The sequence below is a fragment of the Callorhinchus milii genome, unplaced genomic scaffold, assembly GCF_018977255.1.
Source record: "Callorhinchus milii isolate IMCB2004 unplaced genomic scaffold, IMCB_Cmil_1.0 Scaffold20, whole genome shotgun sequence".
Classification (NCBI taxonomy): Eukaryota; Metazoa; Chordata; class Chondrichthyes; order Chimaeriformes; family Callorhinchidae; genus Callorhinchus; species Callorhinchus milii.
Window position 1 is genome coordinate 9,807,354 of NW_024704761.1, and position 23,582 is coordinate 9,830,935.

The 23,582-nt window shown below is 43.2% G+C and overlaps 2 protein-coding genes across 3 annotated transcripts in view; one reads left to right on the top strand and one right to left on the bottom strand.

Moving 5' to 3' along the window:
- The window catches only part of myo15b (myosin XVB), a 40,913-nt gene extending 37,374 nt beyond the window's left edge, over positions 1–3,539 (top strand). The window contains exons 42-44 of the mRNA XM_007888480.2: positions 1,496–1,629; positions 1,909–2,049; positions 2,708–3,539. Coding sequence (XP_007886671.2) covers positions 1,496–1,629; positions 1,909–2,049; positions 2,708–2,773 — 341 coding nt within the window. The 3' untranslated portion in view covers positions 2,774–3,539. The remainder of the gene's footprint in view (positions 1–1,495; positions 1,630–1,908; positions 2,050–2,707) is intronic.
- Positions 3,540–4,070: 531 nt separating this feature from the next.
- Positions 4,071–23,531, bottom strand: recql5 (RecQ helicase-like 5). Of its 2 annotated transcripts, none has more exons than XM_042342329.1 (19): positions 23,318–23,531; positions 22,898–23,019; positions 21,732–22,250; positions 20,709–20,814; positions 20,106–20,217; positions 19,668–19,830; positions 19,134–19,216; positions 14,073–14,294; positions 13,425–13,521; positions 12,042–12,078; positions 11,540–11,598; positions 10,637–10,713; positions 10,218–10,311; positions 8,981–9,124; positions 7,792–8,372; positions 6,736–6,835; positions 6,392–6,634; positions 5,705–5,771; positions 4,071–4,489 (listed from the first exon to the last, which is right to left on the bottom strand). In XM_042342329.1, exons 1-19 carry the CDS (start codon positions 23,436–23,438, stop codon positions 4,395–4,397), a joined length of 3,042 nt encoding a protein of 1,013 aa, XP_042198263.1. In that variant the 5' UTR covers positions 23,439–23,531; the 3' UTR covers positions 4,071–4,394. The 2 variants fall into 2 exon arrangements, with proteins under 2 accessions (XP_042198263.1, XP_042198262.1); XM_042342328.1 differs by having other exon boundaries at positions 21,720–22,250.
- Between the last annotated feature and the right edge of the window lie 51 nt (positions 23,532–23,582).

The window sequence follows — 23,582 nt, forward strand, 5'->3', positions numbered from 1 at the left end:
CTCAGCTGTTGTATCTTATGGGTTTGCAGTTTGTGTATAATGTCTGTAATGTATCTTGTGCCTCTCTCTGCTATTGTCTAGTTTTTGCTCAGTAAAATATTCCAATAAAGCTTAATTTAACTTTGTTATTTAATTTTGCATTTATGCTGTGAAGCGCTTTGAGATGTCCCAACAAGAAGGCGCTATATCACGTGATATAGTGTGGAGTCCTGTAGCTCAGTGATTAGAGCACTTGCCTCGCAGGTTTGATTCCTGGCAGGGTGAAACCTTGGGCAAGTTTCTTTACTCCACATGCCTGATAATAATCCCTCAAGAGGAAAAAATATTATTTGGTCACTCAATCCACGCCTGTTTGTGGAACACTGCTGTGTGCAATTGGCTGCCACATTTCGCCCACAAAATATACAGTCAATTCACTTTACAGTATATTCTGTGAAGCACTTTGAGACGTCTCGAAGACATGATAAGGTCTATATCAAATGCCAGGATTATTTATTATTATTATAATGCACGCATTATTATTATTAATTCAACACTGAGTTCCATGCAATCAACTATATAGGCAGCAAGACCGATAAGCCTGATGGTCTCAATAAATATACCTGTTATAAATTAAAAGCTGTTATTTTGTATAATAATCTGTATAGTATTTTCCTTTCCCTAAGGTTTTTCATACATTTTCCCCTTTGCAGCCTCAGTGAATGAGCCTGGGACCTGCTCTTAGGACTCTGACAATGGCGTTCTCTCAAATGCCCAAGAGACTGATATGAATGACTACTGTTTTCTCTTTCCTGTGGAAATCACTTGGCCTTATATCAGACTGAGAAAACCATCATGTCAGTCATCAAATGGAAAGTCTCCTTGCTCTTGGAATGGGAATTTAGAAGTGCTTAAATGCCCAGTCAAAGAAAGTTTGGGAGCCCATTGACATTGAACATAGGTTATAGCTAATGGTAGTTTTTCATTGTCTGATAGTCCTCTTGTAGAACCATCAAGGGCTAAGAGGTAGAATGGCCTACTTAAATTAGGTTTGTAGGATGTACCAAGTCTGAATGACAAGGAGGACATATCTTAAATTACCAGGCAGACAGTATTTCATATTCAATGAAGTTAAATTATACACAATACAAAATTACACTTGTATAGTGCCTTTCATGTCAGGACGTCCCAAGGCAGTCAAGGATTTGGACCTGAGCAAGGATGGATTGGGGTCAGGGAGGGTGGAGGACAGAGAGGGTAGCCGAAGGCATGGTCAAAGAGTGTTTGAGACTAATTTACTAATAATTTACAGCCTCACGGATCGGGCAGCCCAGACTAGGCCTGAGACAATGACTCTGGCAGTCCAGATGGTGCCCACGGGATAGACAATCCTAACACAATGATCAGTTGGACAGTCAATGTAGTGCAAGGAGAGGGTTCCTTGGATTCCAAACAACATTCAGAGTAGTGATCTGGTCAGGCGTTAAGACTTACCTTTTCCTTTTCACCCACTCAGCCACAGGGAGCAGCATGAGCCTGTTTGGTTACAATATCTTCACAGTGAAGAAGACCAGTAACCCTCAAATTCCAAATCCCTGCCTCGTGGCCATCAATCAGCAACATCTCATAGTCATAGACAAGGATACCAAGGTACAGTAACATTCACATGACCAGCATCTCAGTCTCTCTATTAAAGCCTTTTCTGCACATCAGGTGGGTGGGGTGGAAGGGGTGGAGTAAGACAGAAGTTACACAACGTATACTGCAGTAATGCTGGCAAATTTTGAAGAATTAAGGCAGCCATACACAAGTAATTACAGACCACAGCCATATTCCTGTACTGCCTATTTATATGGAATTAATCCAGTTGTTTTATTGATGTTGTTGGTAATGTGACACATTTATACAGATCTGTACAATGTCTTACAGGACCAGCTCATGATAATCCCACTGAAGGAAATCGTGACAATGTGCACCTTACGCCCATCGGAAACATCAAAATTACCTGGGGTGCAAGTTAATTACGGATCTGCAGGCATATCCCGGACATTTTCCTTTGAACTGAAAGAGGTAGGAAATGGGTTTGTAGCAAAATGACACATATTATGGGAAGTATGTACAAACTTGAGATTTTTCTGTGTTAATAAGATTCTGAGACTTTTAGGACGCAGGTGGAAGATGGATGGATATGTTGATTTATGAGGTTAGAAGGGAACCTTGGTTGTTAACTCAGAATCACTGTGGTTTCGGGGAAATGACGTCAACACAGTGAAGTTAAGCCAAGCAAGAAGGATGTTCACAGTCTCTATTTATCCACTTCAAGTCACTTACTAGTTGACTAAAGCAGTCAGTGATTTTAGAGAATGTTTGCAAGTTCCCCCAATTAGAATACCACATCTTGTGGCGCTCCACGGAGCTGACCAGTTCAGACAGATCCTGAGCTCAATCCTCAGGACGTTGCTCAAGTTTGAATGTCTCAATAAGAACAAGGACAGAGTACAACAATTAATTGTAGCGTCCCTGAGCTCTAAGCAAATGCCCAATTGGAAAAGGAGCTTTCAGCAAAGACAAGCCTGGGTTCGGTTGTGATAACCTTGGGTCAAGCACCATAAGGCAGCACTTGTGGAAGTGTATGCTAGTATGAACTAATATTCGCATGCAGAGGGAGAAACTGGGGGAGGGCATATATGTGCTTATAATGTGACAAGTATCATTTTACTTCCTTCAGGCCAGAGAGCTGTGTCACACAATTGCGATGATCCTGGACACGGTTTCATCTCATCCAAGCATGTGACCACAATCGACAGAGATTGAAGACGTTGGGAGTCTTGAAGCTGACGCTGAACTGATTCTTGCTTTGCTCAAATCAACATGCGATCATGTAGAGTTACACTGTCCTGTTCTGTACGAGTCTCATTTAACATCAGTCTATCTGTAAATTTCTAAAATATAAGCCAGACTCCAAAGTCTTTTTTTTAAAGAAATACCAGTTTATTCCTAATAACTGTTTGAAATATTATTTACTAAAAGTTTTCAATGAATTTTAGCAGCAACAAAGAAAACCTGAGACACCATTCCAACTCATGTTACCTCTATCCTCCCAGTCCCATTCAGTGGCTTCAGTCAATGGGAATAGGTGTGAGATGGTTAAGGAGGCTGTCTTATTTGTGAACAAGACCAGGCTCCTACACCATTGGCGGGTGGGCCTTCAGCCTCCGCCCCCACCTTCTGAAACTTCGTCCCACTCCTTCCACCTCACCCCCAGTCTTGCCTCCTTTGAGACCCGTCTCAAGACCCTCCTCTTCGACTGTGCCTTCGGTCACACTCCGACCCCTACCCTCCTGCCCTCCACCCCTCCTGATCCCAACCACCAGCTCGGGTGCGGATCCCTGCCTGTCCATTGCTTTAGGACATCCTTCTGATGTGAAAGGCACTATAGAAATCTAATTTGTTGTTGTATTGAGATTCAACTGGAATATTGAGCTGTGAAGAACAGCTGTGACAAACTCCACTGTAAAATAAACCAATAGTCGTTAATAAAAGTAGCAGTTGAAGCTGAACACTGTGTGGTCTTGAACTTGCTTGCTGGAAGTTGATACACAGTCACCATCTATTTTGGAACAAGTTCATGGTCAAATGTGACTGTTTCCAAATCCGATGTCGCCTGTAATTATGAAAGGTTCAGAGTAAATGGAGAGAGTGCAAGTCTCACCATAATTTCGATCTCTGGTTCTGGGCACATCCCTTCAGTTTCACACCTTCCAGATTTGCCTAATTCACTTTGATTTCGACAAAAACCTTTCCTGAAATTGCAATGCTTGTTGCCAGGAAGCACTTACCCACACTCTCTAACAACATTGTGAAACTTAAAATAGAAGCCAAGATCTTAGGCCAATGCACAAACTACTGAGAAGACAAATAAGCTTTGGTCCAGCAGTCTTGGTGAATGATCTTACCATGGAGCAGAACGCATTGCGACTAGACAATGCTTACAGCACAGACACAGAGCTGACAATACACAAGGAAAGGGTCACACGGGCTCTTTAAGTCTCCGACTCTTCCTGATGAAAGACTTACTCAATAGCATCTTATCCAACAAAACTGTTCAAAAATAAACTTTATTTTGGTACAGATTAGCAGCCTCATTAATTTCCAAATAATAGTAATAATAACAATAATACTGGACCTACAGGAAGTATGTCCGCTGATCCATCGGAGGAGAGCCCTCCAAAGAGAAAATGCGGAGAGCCGTTAAAGAGCAATTAAATGACTAGCTGGACTGCATAGATCAACCTTGATCTCAATTTTCAGTACCTGAGAATAAGCAACTGAATGCTGAAGGCATTTAATTTAACATTCAGACCATTAACACAAAATACAACCAGCTTCCAAACAGCCTTGAGTGTGTCTGTTGGCTATGATGACTGTAGACTTCTCCAGTCGTTCTCACTCACACATTTCCTGCAGCGTTTAAAAAAGGCCTGGATGAGTCGCTGGGCTTCTTCTTTAACTGTAAGACATTTATAGGTGAAGTTAAAATCAAAGCTTGTTTAGCAATCAGGGAACTCTTGATATTTAACAAGTACTCAACATCTAAATGCAATTTGCAATGTAATCTTCCGGTGATTTAACGGGAATTGAGCAGCAATCTGATTGTAGGGACAGAGGGAATCAAATATCAATCTCACTGCTGTAACTAATTTATTATCTTCAGATACAGACTACACCAACGTAAGGGTAGAAGTGAGCAGAGCATCAGTGTGAGAAGAGCCAGAACAGCACAATGTCAGTATACCAGAGCACAACAGTGACACACTGACAGAAAGGAGTCTAGTATTAGAGCTCCATGTTGGGGCTTCAAGCTCATATTCAGGCTGACACTCATGCTAAGTTTGAGCTGCATTATTACAGGTGCTATCCTTTGGATGGGGCATTGAATCGAGTTCTGGTCTGCCTGATTAGGTGGATATTCCCATGGCACTGTTTGAAAAGTGAAGTCTCTCAGTATCCTGGCCAACAATTCTCTAAATACAATTTCTCATTCACTTATTGGCTGCTTGTGAAACATTTGCAATCCACAAACAATTACTAACGCATTTGCTTACAAATACAGTAACTACAGTTGATGAAGAGCTTTGAGACATTTCATTATTGGCAATATATTAAATACATGGGTTATAAGCAGCCAAAGGGAGCATGATGATTTGAGAGATGGCCAGCACAAGACAGTGATTCAAGTCCACTACATCTACCCACAATATATAGCGATTCTAATAGAGCAAATTAATACTGTTCATGTTAACATAGAGAGCTTCCAAAACTAGGGAATCAGCTTTGTTGCTTTCCCCTTCTCTGGAATGCATCTGTAGTTTTGACAGAAAAGAGCAGCAAAACAACATTATACAACAACTTACATTTGCATAGCACCCTTCTGGTCCTAAGGCGCTGGACAGTCAGGGATTCACACCCAAGCTGGTGGTTGGGATCAGGAGAGGTGGAGGGCGGGGAGAATAGGGGTAGGACTGTGACCAAAGGCACGGTTGAAAAGGAGGGTCTTGAAGGAGGCAAAGGTGGGGGTGAGGCGGAGGGACTGTGGGATTGTTCCAGAAGGTGGGGGCAGAGAGGCTGATACAACAGAGAACTAAAGAATAGGACATCTCTGTGCACGTTGAAGTTTCTCCGGGCCAACACTGAAGCTCAGAGAAAAAGAGCGAGCCATACATACCATTTCTCTTCAAGTTCTCTTCGGCCAGTAAATGAGAGAGATGTCGAGCAAATGCTTTGAAGAGTTCCTATGGAACACAAATAAATGGACAATTCCCTGGGTTTCGATTAACTCACACCGATCAGGTCACCTTTTCAGTCTTTTCTTTCCCCCACCCCCACCTGAATCAGATCATGTCTAAAATCCCAAGCTAATTAATGAGACACCGCACCAAGAGAAAACAGGACATTGAGTTTCCGCTGTACATCATGATGCACTCACTCAGATGTACCCAAATCATCACGTCATGCTGAGATCTGCCCTTTCTAGTTAATATCGTACTAGTGAGGACTTTTTTGGTATCAATCACAATGAAAACTCTAAACCATGCTTAAGAGTATCCAAACTAAACTACTGAGAGTTCCACATATGCATAGAAATTTCCTTTGTCTGGAATGGAGTGTTTACTCTCTCAACCAGAGGAACACACTCCACCAACGAGTTCTGAAAGGTATGAGGTGTAGGCTGGCAAGTCAAGGCCTGGGGACTGCAGAGTGCACATTGGAGTATTGCTTGAGCATAATCAATTAGAACACTGCCTGGCAAGTAAAGTGAATTGGTCTGCACTTCTAAGTCCCACTGACAACCAGGATGTCATCAACATTGCCCTCTCTCTCCCCTCGGGCTGTACTGAAAGCTGGGTCTTACCTTAGAAGCAAACCTTCCTTCCTTGTAAAAGGGGGTCAGATATTTGACTACAATGTCAGCTGTCTGCTTGAGCTGTTCCCCTTTCAGCACAGGCGCAGTTGCAGGCACCGAACAACTGTTCCCTTTTTCTGGTTGAACAAAGTCAAAGGTGACCTTCCTTTGACTGCCTTTACTGACCGCAGGACAAACGTTGGAACCATTTATTCCGGTTCGCTGGCGTTTTAGGCATGGATCTGCCACTCCCTGAAACAACGGAGGTGTTAAATTAAGGCCTGGTCATGAAACAGAGCGTGAGTCAGAGTAACAGAGCGCAAGTCAGAGTAACAGGCAGCTCAGGGGCTCACTTCAGTTGATGTTCGTCTCTTCTTACACGCTGAGGGGAAAGTGTCTTCCATTTCACTGGCTACACCGATGGCAACTTCCCTCATACTGCTCCCTATGGCACTTGGTGAAATAACAAAACATGGTTATGCACATTGGGCAAAATATCTAGAATATATGACGAAGATGAAGAAAAGCGGTAAACATTGATTCTGTCATCAGGGGAAGGTGACTGACTGCTCTACAGATGTGCTACAATTTACTGGCTCCAGATCATTCCAAGATTCTAGACTGTAGGTGAATTTTAAAATCTAACTGCATTAACTACCCTTGTTCGATCGACCCTGGGGGAGTACAGCTCAGCTTTACAATGCGTAAATTGTAAACCAGGTATAAACTAGCTACTGTATCGTTGCTAACTTTTTAAACTACTAAAAGTCTTGCAGCTGGTTTGAAGTCAAATCACTGTAATAATCTACATAGACGAACAATATAAACTTTCACTGAGTTTGCACTATTATTTCATTGATATGAAGTTTTGAACAAATTTAAAAGGATCACAAACTGACGTGCAGGAGGAACAAATACAATCTGGCCCCACTTATTCTGAACACACCAGCTCGGCCCTTACATAGAAGTGAAGGGGAACAATGGTACAGGCTTGCCCCATTGATGAACTTTGTACAATCATTTCTATGGATCTATTCCTTCCCCAACTTTAAATAGTGCAGAGTAAACAGGAGGATCTCCCAAACCTGAGCTGACTGAGTAAGCAGTAAACCCTGGCAATGAAAAACATGTCCTCACCTCTGTGAGCCAAAGCAGTAAATGCCAGAGTGGCACCAGCTGAACCTGGCACCCAAACTGAACAGGTACCGATTGGAATCACCTACATCTTTGCTTCAGTGCTTTACAAAAATGAATGCCAGCCAATTCATATCTGAAACACATACTAATGCTTGGAGGCATCCGGTATAGTACAGCTAAATGCTAGATTAAATAGCTTCAGGTTTTAAAGAAATAGAACAAAAGAAAGGGATGTGACAGGATAGGAAGGAGCCTTGTCAGCTTGGAGTTACCTCAGGCCTCTCACCACATGTTCACGGGACACACTGTGTTCTCTGCACTCGACTGGTGGGGCTGATCTTAAAGTGGTTTTGAGTCTCTCCATGCTTACAGTCTTAGTTACTTTATCCAGATCTGGGCAAGTCGCTTTTCCTGCAGTCACAGTGCAATTGGATCCTCTCTTAAGGTCCTCTTTCGCTTGTGTGTCAGTAACAAGGTCATTGCCGCCCTGACTGCCTTGCTCGTCTGAAGCCTCTGCCACCTTCGCTAATATTTTCTGCTGGAAGAACTTGGTAATGGACTGCGAGTCCTTCTTGGCACTCTCCACCAGCTGCAATGTTTTTTTGGTGAGTTTCTTCTTCCCGAAACTGGGACAGAAAGAGGAAGATTGGGCTGGTCCCTCACAACAATCTACATTGGTCTTTCCGACACCTTCCTCGTTCCCAGTTCTCTTCAGGCAGTCACCTGGCTCCTCGGACCGATTTCCCTTCTGCTTGCCACTATCTGCAAGCGCAGAACTCTTCAGCACTTCTCTTGCAGTCTGGAATTTGCTGCATGAGATCAGACTCCCCTCTCCAAATCGCTCTTGCTTAAACTGCACGTGAAATGCAAACAAACGTATTAGCATCTCCTGGTGCAGCAATCAGTGAATGAAGGTTAGTCCCGTTCTCACAGTTAAATGACCAGTGGATGGAGGTCAGCGACAAGGATCACTACCAAAGTGTAGTGGAATTCTGAAACTTTCTCCACCAAAAGGTTGTGGATGTTGGATCCAGTCACATTTTCAAGATGGAGATAACTATTTGTTAGGTCAGGGTATTAAGGGATATGGGGCAAGGGCGGGTAACTGGACTTGAGGTATGGATCTGCCGTGATCTTATAAAATGGCAGAACAGACTTGATAGGTTGAATAGCCTACTCCCGTTTCTATGCATCTATGTATGTATCACACAGGGTGCCTCATCACCTGTTAGCAAGGGATACAACAGTGCAGGCATCACTTGCTGAGGAAGAAACGGGTCAAACAAAGGTTACTCCTTGGTGTAAATATATTTAATGCTGCCAGGGAATCACATTACGTCACCATGCTAATAACAAGGACTTATCCTCCTTCAACACAGGGAAAAATCAGAACAGAAACAGGAAACATCATAAAATACTCCCCTCCCATCGCAACCCACTCAGAGCAGTGAATAAACTCACACAGTGGAGGTGAGATGCAGAAGTGAAGCCTTCACAGTCCTCCATGCTATCCACCCTCACCATCTTTGAGGCTGTAGGGTCTGCTCCTGCTGTTATCACTGAGAACAACTCCCCATTTTTGGTTGATTTATGGATCTCTCCGACCTGGAATCAGCCAGAAACAATTCTTTGATTAACAAGTGTTCAAAATGGCACGGATCCAAGCCACCGATTGATGTAGCCTAGAAGCAAGCTAACTCACTCACCCACCACAGAATCAATCGGTGAATTAAGATGCATCTTACTGGCGGTGTTAGATGATATTTGCCCACATACAATTTACATTTATGGAGTGCCTTTCAAATCGGGAGGACGACTCCAAGTGCATATAATTCAATTAAATGCATTTAACTATATATCTATACCAATAAAGATTGGTATCGTGTCTGTATGTCTGACAATTGTGCAATAACCGATTGATGTAGAGACGTGATTTATACCTCATCGGAAAGGTCTTGCATCTGGCAGTACCATGGCCATATTTTTTTTTGGGGGGGAGAATCGCCTATTGTTGATGAGCTATATTAAAAAATTCCTTTAATTAAGCCCCAAAGTGAGGTATGCATCGTATTCTGCAACTACTTAGCGAAAGAGGAAAGCACACACCATAGATTCACCATCTATACTCTGCAACAAATGTATGACACTTTTTTCTGGTTGTCATGGGAGCTAGAGTCCTCTCATGTGGGACAGAACAGAGAGAGAGCGAGCGAGACTGGGAGGCAGAGAGAGACTGAGAAAGACTGAGAGAGAGAGAGAGAGAGAGAGAAATAGAGAGAGACTGAGGCAGTGAGACTGAGAGAGAGAGGAAATATGTTAAAGGAGTCCTTCCACAGTATAAAGATGAAATGTCTGTCTGTGTGTCTGTCCGTGTATCAATCTACATTCCTCATTGGATCCTTTGGTTGCAAGTGAAGCTGCAACAGGTACAGCTATAAATATATTACATATACACACACATTCCAAGTTTAATTTTACTACTTTGAAGTAATGCCGCAATGAAAGTTGTTAAGCTTGTATGTGTGGTCCCCTCACTACCCTCATTATTAGGCTCCCACTATTCTGCTGACAATCTTCCAGATTACTATATACCCTAAGTGTATTAACAAATGAACATCCAGCTGCTGATAATGCTCCAGCCATTTTCTGTCATTTAGTCATAAAAATGCAGTGAATATCTCCCTGCACAGACATGCACCTTTTTCAGTACCGTGGCTTTGTATGAATTCGCTAACCGGCTGGCTTTGAAAGCTTTGGACTCCATTTCCACTGCGTATGAGAGAAGGTGGGCTCTGCCAAAGAGAGAAGGTGGTCATTGCTGAACGCACATGGGTGTAGAAGCGTTACTGACAGGAAAGACAAGACATACTGCAACATAGTGATCAAAAGACATTTAAGATGGGGAGGGAGCAGGCATAGATAGATGCATTTGACAAGTGCATGCTTGCCTGTGTTTATTTAGCTTTGCGTATTCAAACTATGTTTGTCTGACTATGTTTATCTACATCTGTTCTTATTCATCAAGAACTCTAACAAACTACACTGAGGAAGAAGATCAACACACGTGTGAGGCTCAGATGTCAGCACCTTCTAACAACTGCCGATCACTCCACCTACCCGCTGAGTTCTGCTGCTCCCTGCTGTTGATTACTGGTCAGTGCTTCTTCCAGCATGGACAGGCAATGCTCTCGTGTCTGGGGCAGCGAGCAGCAGTGAGTGGCAAGCGAGACAGAAAGAGAAAGCAGTTAGTAGTCTGTAATCTGACCTACACTCACCCCTCAAGCCAACATTGAGAGTAGAGCAGAGCACAGTGGGACCTCATGTTGTGAACACCTCAGTGATGAGGAAACATATTTTTCAGGCCACCTTTTCAGTTTGGTTTTTTTCATTTGAAATTGAAACAATTTCAAATGAACAGCAATAATAACAACAACAAAATTACATTTGTATAGCGCCTTTCACGTCGAGAGGATGTCCCAAGACGCTGGACAAAGTTACAGACCCAAGCTGAGGGTCGGGGTGGGGGAGGGTGGAGGGCAGGGTGGGGAGAAGCAGGGAGATTGAAAGCATAAGAGCAAAATAGGCAATTCTACAACCTGTCCTTAAGAGCAAGTTTCTTCTGGACTTTTACTATCAATAAAGGCAATGTACAAATACGCATCAACAACCATCAGCCCTCAGACCATTGACAACCACAAACACCCCACATTGGTATTGCCCTCTCTGGGGCAGGATTAACTCTACATCCAATACCACAAAACAGTCAAATCATTGTAGTCAGAAGCAAACAGAACTTCACAGAAACACCCATAACTATGACAAGACTATTGTTGTATCCTATACTGTGTTGACATATGTGAGTACTGAGCTCCTTAGCTTTGCATTGATTTTTATTTTGTATCCCGAGTATATTCAGAAGCACAGAAAATTAACCAATATATTTCTTGCTACTACACGTTGGTTCCGACATTACTAGTGGTCACTTCTATCACACCCCTGCTACATATTGCCACGTCTTACCTTCACAGTAAGTTTGGGTATTTTCTGACTGGCTGCATCTTGGAGAGGGCAGTCAAGATCTTCACAAAAACAAAATCCAAATTCAATAATAATAATAATTCCATAAAGTCTAAACCGGACCTCACTACTTAGAGGAATAACTGCACACATGAAGGCAGGGTAACAGACAAAAGTATAAAGATTGCAACAATATAAATTTACATTTATATGCTACTCTTTCACATCGGGTGAATGTATCAAAGAGCTATCAACTCCATTGTTAAAGGACCAAACCTTAGCTATCCTTGTTTTAGTACCTGTAAACAATCTCAAACATTACATTTCAACTATAATGCAAGTATCAAACTGTTACATTTTAGTTTTGCCTTGAAAACATTACAGGAAAGTAAAGCAATCTGTTGTTTCTCACAGCTAAGACTTAGCTCAGCAAACAAGTCAAAGTATACCAGAGCATTATTAGAACACTCTACACACACTCACACGTCAACACTCATGTACTAACCTGGTGAGACAAAGTTATCCTTCTCAGCTTCCTTGTTCTACAGAAAATAGATACAGTTTATCAGGAAGCATAATTAAATAAGGAGTGAATGAAGAGAATCTAACTGCTACCAACACAAGCCTGCTTGGTCCCTTCTCTCCAATGCCCTAACTTGGAGCCCATAGGATAGGACATCCAGGTTCAGGAGGTTCTCAATTGTAACTGAGACATCCACCCAGGACTACCCTATCAGCTGGAGCTATGGCTCACAGAACTTGGCTACATCTACCAGTCTCATCAATGAGTTACAAAGAGGCTGTGATCTGGGATGTTATAAGCTTCACTGAGAGGTCAAAATGGAGATAATATTAATTATAATAATAATCCTTGGATTTGATATAACCCTTAATCACGTCAAGATGTCTCAAAGCATTTCACAAAAATATACTGTAAAGTGGAGTGACTGTGTATTTTGTGGGCGAAACGCGGCAGCCAGTTGTGCCCAGCAGTATTCCACAAACAGTCGTGGAGTCCTGTAGCTCAGTGGTTAGAGCATTCGCTTTGCAAGCGAGACACCTGGGTTCAATCCCAGGCAGAGGGCGAAACCTTGGGCAAGTTTCCTTACTCCACACAGAGCCTAATAATAATCCCTCCAAAAAACACAAAAAAATTGGCCATTTTCAATCCATGACCGTTTGTGGGACATTGCTGTGCACAATTGGCTGCCGCATTTCACCCACAAATATACAGTCAATTCACTTTACAGTATATTTTGTGAAGCGCTTTGAGACGTCTAGAAGGCATGAAAAGAACTATATCAATTGCAAGAATTATTATTATTATTTTATTCACTGATCAGGGGCTGTGCTGTTCTAATTGCTGTTGGACCATGTTATAATCAGGTACTTTGGAACCGTGAGAATGAGCATTATGATGCGTCATTTATAGTTTAGCCACCAGTCAGCTCTTCCATGCTATCAGTTTGTTGGTAATGTCGACGCGGTCTTCACCGAGACTCTTTGCGTGTGAGACAGTCACGGCTATCTCCCGAGCATTTCCTGGTACAAAGCTGACAACAGGATACCTTCTGCGTTCCTGAATCAAGCACAATCAGCTGGCCAGGCAGTGCCAAAGGCCAGAAGAGTTGCATAATAATAATCCTTGTTATAGAACCTTATCACATCTTTGAGATGTCGCAAAGTGCTTCACAGTAGAGTGGATTGACTATATTCTGTGGACGAAATACTGCAGGTCCTTGGTGCAACTGCATTACATGTGGATCCACAGTATAATGGTATCTGACTGTACAAATCTCACCCGGATCTCAATCTTCAGATCTGCCACTGTTACTAATTTATATAATGGCTTTGTTTCTAAAGCTGCTGCTTCCTGCCTCACTCTTACTTTACGCATCTTCATCTGGTGCTGGTAAAACGAGTTCCATTCCTTTTTTCTCTTATATTCTTCATCCGATCCATCGCCCTGGTCTTCATCATCATATCTGTAACGAAGAGATCAGACTGAGCTCGGACACAGCTCCCTGGCATTGACCAATTCAGTCTCCAACCAACCAATAGTTCAAAGCAACTTGCTATCGGAGTCTCCCAACTGAAACTGTGGAAGCCAAACCAGTCAGAGTTGGTCTTGTTCTTAATCAATGTGCCCTTCTCAGCAGAAACTGAGGCCAATTCTACCAAACTGCCAAAGCACCATGTCTGACATTAAACAACTGAGCAAAGTAGGGCTGTGTGTTTTTCTATAGCGATCGGTATCAGCAAGGCTGATTGGTATCACCTAGCCAAGGCTAAGGCACATACACTATGCAGCGATCAGCACTAGCAAGGCCTTGTATAATCCTCACAACTGACTCCAACAGTGCTATATGTAGCTAATACATAGATGGGCTACAGACAAGCTGTAGTGTAACGGTACATTGGCACTATACGGGCTCTGTATCGTTTAAGAGCTCCCATGCTTCTTCAATAATAATGCTCCCACAGGGGACACTGTGCATTGGTAAACCATCCATCAGATCGCACCCCAATGAATCACCTTGCAAAGCCATATCCCTTCCTTCCTCCTTCGTACAGGTCAGGGATGTACCCGAACGGCCCCTGAGGCTCTTGGATGGATGCTTGGGCCTTGCAGAGATCCAGTCTATGGAGAGAATCCAGCTGCTTACTGACAATCTCTGGGGTCTTGCAAAAATCACATGCTCGATTGCAAGCTGGCACCGAATCCCCAAAGTATCTGGCAATGGCTGCGTGGCGACACCTGAACAACACACAGAGGCAAAGAGTTAGAGTTGGTTACCCTGAAACCTCTAAAGCAATCCAAGGCCCAACATAATAAAATAATCCTTCCATTTGATATAGAGCCTGATTGCGTCTTCAAGACGTCTCAACGGGCTTCACAGAATATACTATAAAGTGAATTGACTGTATATTTTGTGTGAAATATACAGTCAAGTGATAGCAAGTGAAAACGCATTATAATTGCAGTGACACAAAGTAAAAAAAAAATGTCTGAGCAGTGCAGAGAGCACAGGATCTGGAATAAAGAAGTCAGTAAAAAAGGCAAGAAGAAACAAAAACAGCCACACTCACAGTGTTTCTAAAGGACAAGTATTTTCTTACAAAGTGACGAGTGTCAGGGTGGAAGGGATGGCATTGTTCACGGGCACAGGCTGAATTATCTGGTCCTGATGTCAAAACCCAGAGAAAATCTGAACTAACATTGGTGTCAGGATCAAGAAAAATAAGCCTGTCTGGAAGGTATGATCGGAGTAAAAAGGAACTTGAGCCACAGCACTCTCAACTCGTTAATAAATGTTTTCTGTTGGTTAAGAAAATAATTAACAAGTGGATTTCTAATAACAGTAATGTATTAAATGTAGTGTCACATTCACACATTGCAGATAACAATGTTTTTTTATCCTGTTCGGGTGCATCTGTGTTCATAACAAACTTTTGTTTAGTCATCCAAGGATAACCAGGCTGATCAAATACCATTCTTTAGCTGCTGGCACTGCTAGTTGTCTTTATCCTTCAATCAACAGTCAACCAGTTCCTCTATTCTACTACCATATCCAGGAGCGCAACAGTATTGTAAATAATAATAATAATAACAACAATCCTTTGATATTTGATATAGCGCCTTTTCACGTCTTCAAGACATCACAAAGCGCTTCACAGAAAATACTGTGAATTACTATATTTTGTGGGTTAAACATGGCAGCCAATGAGGAGAGCAGTATTCCACGAACAGTTGTGGATTGAAGTTACCCTGACCTACTGACTGCTAGGTAAACAGAGGTGTGTGGAGCAAGGAAACTTGCCCAACATTTCGCCCTGCTGGGAATCGAATCCAGGTCTCTCATTTGTGAGGTGAGTGCTCTAACTACTGAGCTACAGGAGTCCATAGATAAACGCAGCTCCTTAACTGGATCATTAGCCACCACAACCAGTTGATAAGTGACCCGCGTGCAGCGAAATGGCAGAGGGGAACATGGCACAAATCTCTGAGAAGCAACAACTCAACGTGTCAAACCATCACTGGAAACCAAGCTTCGGCTGTGCAAGTGTCTCTGGGTTCAGAGTAATGTGGTGGTGGTGAGTTTAGCACTAACAAGAAATAATGTGTTGCAAGCCAAAAGGAGGTAGAGAAAGTGCCAAGGGGCACAACTGATGAGTTAGAATCTGGGGTGATCTTCATGTCTGAATGGCATCAATGCACTCTCAAACACTGTGCTCGAGTGGAAACAGTTCTGTAATATCTAGGCTCATAGTGGAGGGAAGATACACCCAGTTGTGATTTCATTTTCTCTCTGGATCTGAGGAAACTCCTGGCAAACCAGTGGCTATGTTAGCAATATCAGTCTCCTAGGTCTCTCACTACCCTACAGCTAAATAAGGACTGCTGGTCTAACAATACAACATTCACACCAGTGCTGTCAGCACCAACAAACACCTGAAGACTGCCAGAGTGTCATTGATTAATATTTCTAAATCCGAAGCAGTTCATTAGCTTGGCTCAGCTGATAGCACTCTCGCATCTGGATCAGAAGAGTGAGTGTTGGTTCAAACACATCAGGTTAGAATGCCATATTCTCAGCATTGAGGTGTTTTAGATGAAATGGATATTATAGATTCCATGGTACTAGCCTTGCATTTTTGTGCTCTACTGTTCATAGAGAAGGGAGGTTCTCTTGGTGTTCTCCAGATTAATCCTCCATGTTAATTGATCATTCAATTAACTATTAATTCAATTAATTAGCGATTGGCTGCCGTGTTTCGCCCACAAAATATAGTCAATTCACTTCACAGTGTATCCTGTGAAGTTCTCTGAGATGTCTTGATGATGTATAAGGCTATATCAACAACAACAAGATTTCATTTATAGAGTGTCTTTCACGTCGGGAGGACGTCCCAAGGCGCTGGACAGTTGGGTCAGGACCCGAGCAGGGGGGAAATGGTGAGGGGAGGGAAGGGAGGGAGCGAGGAGGGGGTAGAGAGTCGAGAGGGGAGCTGAAGGCACGGTCGAAGAGAAAGGTCTTGAGACCGGCCTTGAAGGAGGAAAGGGAGGAAGCGGCGAAAGCACTGGGGGATGGAGTTCCAGAGCCTTGGGGCTGAAGGCCCGGCCACCGATGGTAGGGCGGTTGGGGCGGGGGATGTGGAGCAGACCGGAGCCAGAGGAACGGAGGTTACGGCAGGTAAATAGGGGGATAGTAGGTCGGAGAGGTAGGAGGGAGCAAGGCCGTAAATGGCCTTGTCGGTGAGGATGAGGATCTTGAATTCAAATGCAAGGATTGTTATTATTCACCTCAGTACATAAAGATACTACAGGTAGCCAGCAGGCATGATTGCTGACTGCTGAATGCCTCTCAGGGTCCTTTAAACATGGTAGTAACATAATGTTGATGTATTTTCCATACATTTATACAGTTACCGGCTGCGTTCTGGAGAAGCGGAATTTTGCCTGCGGTCTGGTTTATTCGCACACCTCTCGTTTGGCACAATGACAACCACATTCATCATAACTGATCTGAAGAATATTTATCAAAACTTCATTACCAAACTCCAAAATTTACCGTTCTACGGAGCGAGTCACAAATTATCATTGATTGTCATACTAATATTCATTGGTAGGTACCGGGCATTCATATATTAAATGCATAGATACTACCTATGTCTGTCAGTGTTTCAAATAGCTGAACAGGATAGTGTGACCATAGTAAAAGTGTAATAGAAGCATTCACAACAGTACTGCATGGCTGTACAAATGCTTACTTTCCTCTCTTTTGGTTTCAGGCATTATGGGATTGATATTCTTCATTGCCTTCGTGAATTTCTTCACTTGCTTTCTTTGGAGCAGAAAGAGAGGGAAACTGCAGCCCAAGGCATAACTGCAAGAATTCCCTCAAAGACTCCGACACATACAGCGGAGAGAAGCTGCCCATGTCCACCAAACACTACGAGCTCAAGTGGGGTCAGTGAGAATTCCCCGCCAGTTCTGGTAACAATTGCTTCCGAATAGTTTGTGTGTCACATGAATAACAGCTTGGTCCCGAATGAAGTTCCATCCACAGTGGTCACTAGTGGCTGAGTACCATGGGACTTGTGTGTGCTGACTGGAAACAATCCATAGCATAGGAGACAAACCAAACAAGGGACTTCATCAGATCAGTCAAACTGACAATGTGACTGCTCATAGAGGAAGAGACCAGCATCCCAAAATTATTACTGCTTAAGCTGTCAATAAACACGCAGTTACCTGAACAGGCGAGAGCAGACACTTGTACAAAGCATTGGTCACTGGAATCTATGGAAACACCAACCAGCACGACACCCTGAGTACCAGTCAAGTATTGTAACTACTGGCTCGACAACCAACACCAACTCAACATCACAACCACAAACAAAACACTGGTATCAGGCAATACAATGATTTGGGAGCAAAAAAACATCCAAAACCCAGTACCAGTTATTTGCTTTCTCTCTCAGTGCCTGACTTTTGCTGTTATTGGTGACATTTTTGCCTGCTGGTTCACCCACAAAACAGTCACTCCACCTTACAGAATATCCTTTGAACATTTTGGGATGTCCTCCTGACATGAAAGGTGCCATACCATTTAAAGCATTGCTATTGTTACGACAAAATTTCATGCAAGTGATATGTTCATCAGTCAGTCAAATGGATACAAAAATATGACCACATTTGCTGGTAATTTCTCCAAAGTTCTTTTAAAAATGCAAGTTCTTTCTTTCTACAGCATTTAGCATTTCAATGTAAGCAGTTTGTGGTTTTGTTATTCATAATAACACTGAGTACATTAAACATTTCCTACCCCACAAGTTTCTTGTCAATCTCTATAATGCTTATAAGCACCGGCTTTCAGACTCATTACCTGAACGATCACACTTAACTCATGACTGAATATGTGAATCAGTGAATGATGTGCAACTTAGGCTTCACCAAATTGCCCATTCTTGACACACACTCATAATCCCCAATGCTAACTTCCGCCGAGCCTCTCTTTCACTCTTCTGTCTCCCACTGCTGATTGATTGTGAAGGATATTTCATACGTTTCATATGCTGACTTTAGTTTCATTATATATGTCCACAAAATAGTCACCACACAAAGTATATTCTATGAAGTGCTTAGTTAAGCGTTCCTGATGTGAAAGGCACGATATCTGTGCCTATACACTATACTCAAATCACTTTACTCTGTGATTAATTATCCTTGTATCTATTCTGATTAACCACAGAATAAAGTGAATTGACTATATATTTTGTGGGCGAATTGCAGGAGCCAATTGTCACAGCAGTGTCCCACAAACAGTCGTGGATTGAGTGACCAGAATTTTTTTTTAAAAAGCAATTATTATCCCCAGAAAACCAATCCACCAATTGACTAATAACTGGGTTCCTACTTACTGTAAGGTAAACAGAGGTGTATGCAATAAGGAAACTTGCCTAAAGATTTGCACTATCCGGGAATCAAACCCAGGTCTTCTCGCTTGCTAGGCGATTGCTCTAACCACTAAACTACAGGACTGCACATCACAAGGGAAGAGATGCAGAAAACACAGACAAGGTTGGTACTTACACAGATTGCTCACAGAAAGAAACCAAAGTCTCAAACCCGACCATGGAGGCTTTGTCAGAATTTTGCAGAGAGCCACTCTTAGTCTGTGAAAGACAAAAGACATAACAATGCTGAGTATCATGAACACAGGCACATATTGGCTATCTACGTATTCAGACAAGACTAGAAATAATAATAGCCTTTTATTCTTATAGTAGCTTGTCACACCATCAAAATGTCTCAAAGCACAGGATTTACTATAATGCGTAGTGCAGTGTATAATGTAGCAACAACAACTGCTAGAAACATGTGTAAGACAAACTGAATGCTGACCACTATTTTTGATTTACTTCATATTCGCTCCCACACTTCATATCCTGCATATTCTCCGGGGCAACACCGAGGGGGTATTCGTGAAAAGGCTGGTTTGGCAGAATAGACATTGCCATCAATGAGAAACACTTCTGCAGAGGGCTTGAAAGGGGTGTGATAAGTCACTATGTCAAATGCAAGAATTATTATTATTACTACAATACCAGCAGTTCATTATCTTACCTGATGTTTAGTGATTTCCTTCTTGATCAGGAAGCTGACTTGATTCCGCTCTACCCTGGAATAATAGAGTCGACAGTATGAAGGCTTTCCATCTCTCCCCGCTCTGCCAGATTCTTGGTAATAAGCAGCAATAGACTTGGCAATATTCCAGTGAGCAACAAACCTGAGGAGAACCACACACAAATAATAACAGCAACGTTACCAGCAGTAGTCAGACACACCCAGCATCAAGCAAAAGCAACTGGCATTGACTGAGGCTTGACACCAGAGCCGAGAACAACCAGCACCTAACACCAGTCAGGTGTAGCCGGCAACCACCACCAATCCGGTACAGCCAGGAGCCCAAAATTCAATAGTGTCCTCTGAGTAGCTACACCAAACAACCCCTTTTGCTGGCTAGGGCGATTCTGAGGGAGATTCTCACTTATCTGCACTCACCGGACATTGGCCTTGTCCACTCCCATGCCGAAGCTGATAGTAGCAACGATGACAGGCACTTTGCCCTGCATCCACTCATTCTGCACCTCTGTACGCTCTGAGGTTTTTAACCCTGCAAGCACACAAACCATGTGTCTGTTTCAGCTTGCAGAATCGTGTGAAAGATCCAGTGATCCCTGCAATTCTCACCAGAACAAAATGTAAAACTAAAATTTCTACAGTTTCATTTCTGGTTGAAGTTGCCTCAATCTTCAGCCTGCTGTATACTTCAGCATAATTGCCTGACCACTGCAACGCTGTCGACTCCTACCGTATTCCTACACAGAAAGAACCTATCATACATTTGACTCTGCATCTTTATACTGGAGCTGGTTCCACAATTAAGCAGCAAGAACCATGGCTGCACTTCAACTGTGAGCTGAGGACTCAAAGCAAAATAGAATGTTGTCAGTCTATCACTTGCACTAATGCTATTAGTGAGGTTACACAGTACTCCTGTTCTGCTTGGTATCAGTGCTTTTGTTCGAAGGAAGCACAACTCTGGCAGGGAAGAAAGAGCTGTCAGCGCAAACAATATTTCCTGCCTTTATCCACACTCCTTACCTGCATGATAGGCTTTGGCTTCTACCCCTCTGTGGGTCAGCTCTCCAGCCACCACTTCACACATATCTCTGGTCCGACAATAAACAATGCCACAGCCATTGTATTGCTGCAAGGGAAAGCCTTCCATTAACATGAGCTCACTGCAATTTACTGTCATGCTTCGACTCCTTTTAATTTCCTTGTGGAGCGAAACACCAATTGATATTGAGAAGAATTGCTTTGAATACAGCATACATTTTATTTCTCAAGCTATGGGTACAGTTTGCCTCATTGGCTGGAAGCTCTATGGCATAGTTATGGATTGTAACGGGTTAAAGAAATTTGAAGTGAGTTGAGTTGACTTCCCCCTTTGGGTGCTCAGAGTGAAGACCTTCTAATATCCCTTACATTCCTCCTATTACGGCAAATGCTGGGATTTTTGTGGTGCGTAGCCTTTCTCTGTCTTCAATATGGAAAAAAGGAAGTAAGTGGGATACTGTCTCTAAAAAATCTTACAGAACTCTAAAAGTGAGTGAGAACGTCAATTCCCGGAGGTCAACTGCGCACAATTTTTTGTGGGTCAAATTAAAATTACCTGTAAAATGGAAGTAGTAGTTATTTTAATATACAATCGATTCATGTCATTATATCAATTTTACCAGATTGTGGAATGAATTCAATCGCCTGATAAATCAAAGATTTATAGTTTATCTGGGTCAGAATGCAGTTGTATAAATGTCCCAGATAAAAGGGGACAAAAATGTCTGGGAATCCTCATCTGATTCCAGTGCCTATCAAGTGCAATAGCCAGAACACTGAAATTACTTGTAGACAACACACTTTCTGATTGTGACACTTTCAACTGCAGCACCGAATGTTACAGATTTGGTAAAGGTCATATTTGGGAAATTTTAAAAGATGACGGAAGCCCTTATACGGCTACACTTTCCAAATATCTTCCAATGACATTCTCATCCAAAACCTGCTATAAAGTTGAAGTTTATACACCACATAGAAATTCTCATACATAACCTTGTTACACACCCCTTTGTTATTCATCTTTCCCAAAGCCTTCAGGCTGAACTCCTTCAGATTTGTATGTGGGTCGCTCAGGATCTCTTTGTACAAGACATCATAAAAGAGATTAGCCCTGAAGCAGGGGGTCTTGAAGACTGCAATGGGCTCTTTTAGTTTAAGAGAGCTCACAATGTCCTCTTGTACCTGACGGGTAGCTGTGGCAGTCAGAGACACACAGGGTACACCTAGAATCTTGACCCGGAAGGTCCCAAGTTTCAAGTAATCTGGACGAAAGTCGTGGCCCCACTGTGACACACAATGGGCTTCATCGACAACAAAGTAAGACATGAGTTTACGAGCCAGGAGGGAGGTAATGATGGGCTGCATACTGTTCGCAGCAGCCATCTCCGGGGTAATGTAAAGCAGTTTGGTAGCAGGCTTTTCACTCATTAGATCCACCAAGATAGATTTTCGTTGCTCAGCGGGTAGCTTGGAATTCAGGGAGCATGCTTGAATCTTCAAGACCCTCAAGTGGTCAATCTGGTCCTAAAAGCAAACACACAATTATTAAGCAAAGGGCAAAATACTGCAGATGCTGGGAATCTGAAATAAAGAACAGAAGTCGCTGGGAACACTCAGCAAGTCAGGCAACATCTGTGAAGAGAGGAAAGTGAGACAAAAGGTCATCGACCTGAAATATTAACTCACTTTCCTCTCTCCATAGATACTGCCTGACCTGCTGAGTGTTCCCAGCGATTTCTGTTTTTAATCACTCAATTATTACGTCTTACACCTTGCTAAGTGCCATATACTCTGTCTCACAAATGCTTTGACAGTCAGAATGTCTTAGCCCTCCCACCCCCAAAGAAATCTACACTCCAGTTTTTTTTACGTGTAAACTACAGGCCATGCATGGACAGGGGCTACACAATTTTGTCCAGATAATTCAGAAAATGACAACACACTGTAGCTTATCCCCCCGCAACCCGCCCACCAAACAACAATTCCTCCAGTCACACAGTGCCTGCTCCTGTTGACGTGGAGATAAAAGACGTCCTTATCGCCTGCAAAGAGAACAAGAGGAGCAAGCGCACCCTGACCTGCCCCACGGAATAATATGCAGTCAATTCCCTTCCCGCTATATTCCGCGAAGGTAAGAAATATCCAGCTCAAACCGAACGTCAAACGCGCACCTGGATAAGCGCGATCAGCGGGGAGATGACGAGAGTAATGCCGGGGGCGAGCACAGCCGGTAACTGGTAGCACAGTGATTTCCCTGCTCCCGTTGGCATGGAGACAAAGACGTCCTTATCACCTGCAAAGAGAACAGAAGCAAGTTCACCCCGACCCGACCTGACCTGCCCCGACCACAAAACATACAGTCAATTCACTTCATAACATATTCTGTGAAGCGCTCGGAGACGTCTCAACGACGTGATAAGGCGCTGTATCGAAGGCGAGGATTGATAGTGTTGTTATTATTATTATTATATATATTATTATATAAGATCAGCTTATCGAATGGCGGGGCACAGGCTCGAGGGGCCGAATGGCCGACTCCTGCTTCTAATTCTTATGTTCCTATGTTCTCATGAGCCCCGCTCGGCCCTCACCTCGAAACACGGCTCTAACCGCACTCTCCTGCGGGCCCGACCGGAAAGACTCAAACCCGAACACTTCGCTCAGTGCCCGGCGAACCTTGTCGCGTGGGCCCGGGGCCAAGGGGAAACACATGCCGGCCGGCCGGGAGGGAGGGAGGGAGGGAGCGGAGCTCAGCTCGGCGCCGCTCCGAGGCCTCAGCCTGGGCCTCAGCCTCAACCGCCTCCCAACCGCGTCATTCCCGCGCGCGCGCGCTGGAGGGAGGGGGGGGGGGAAGGG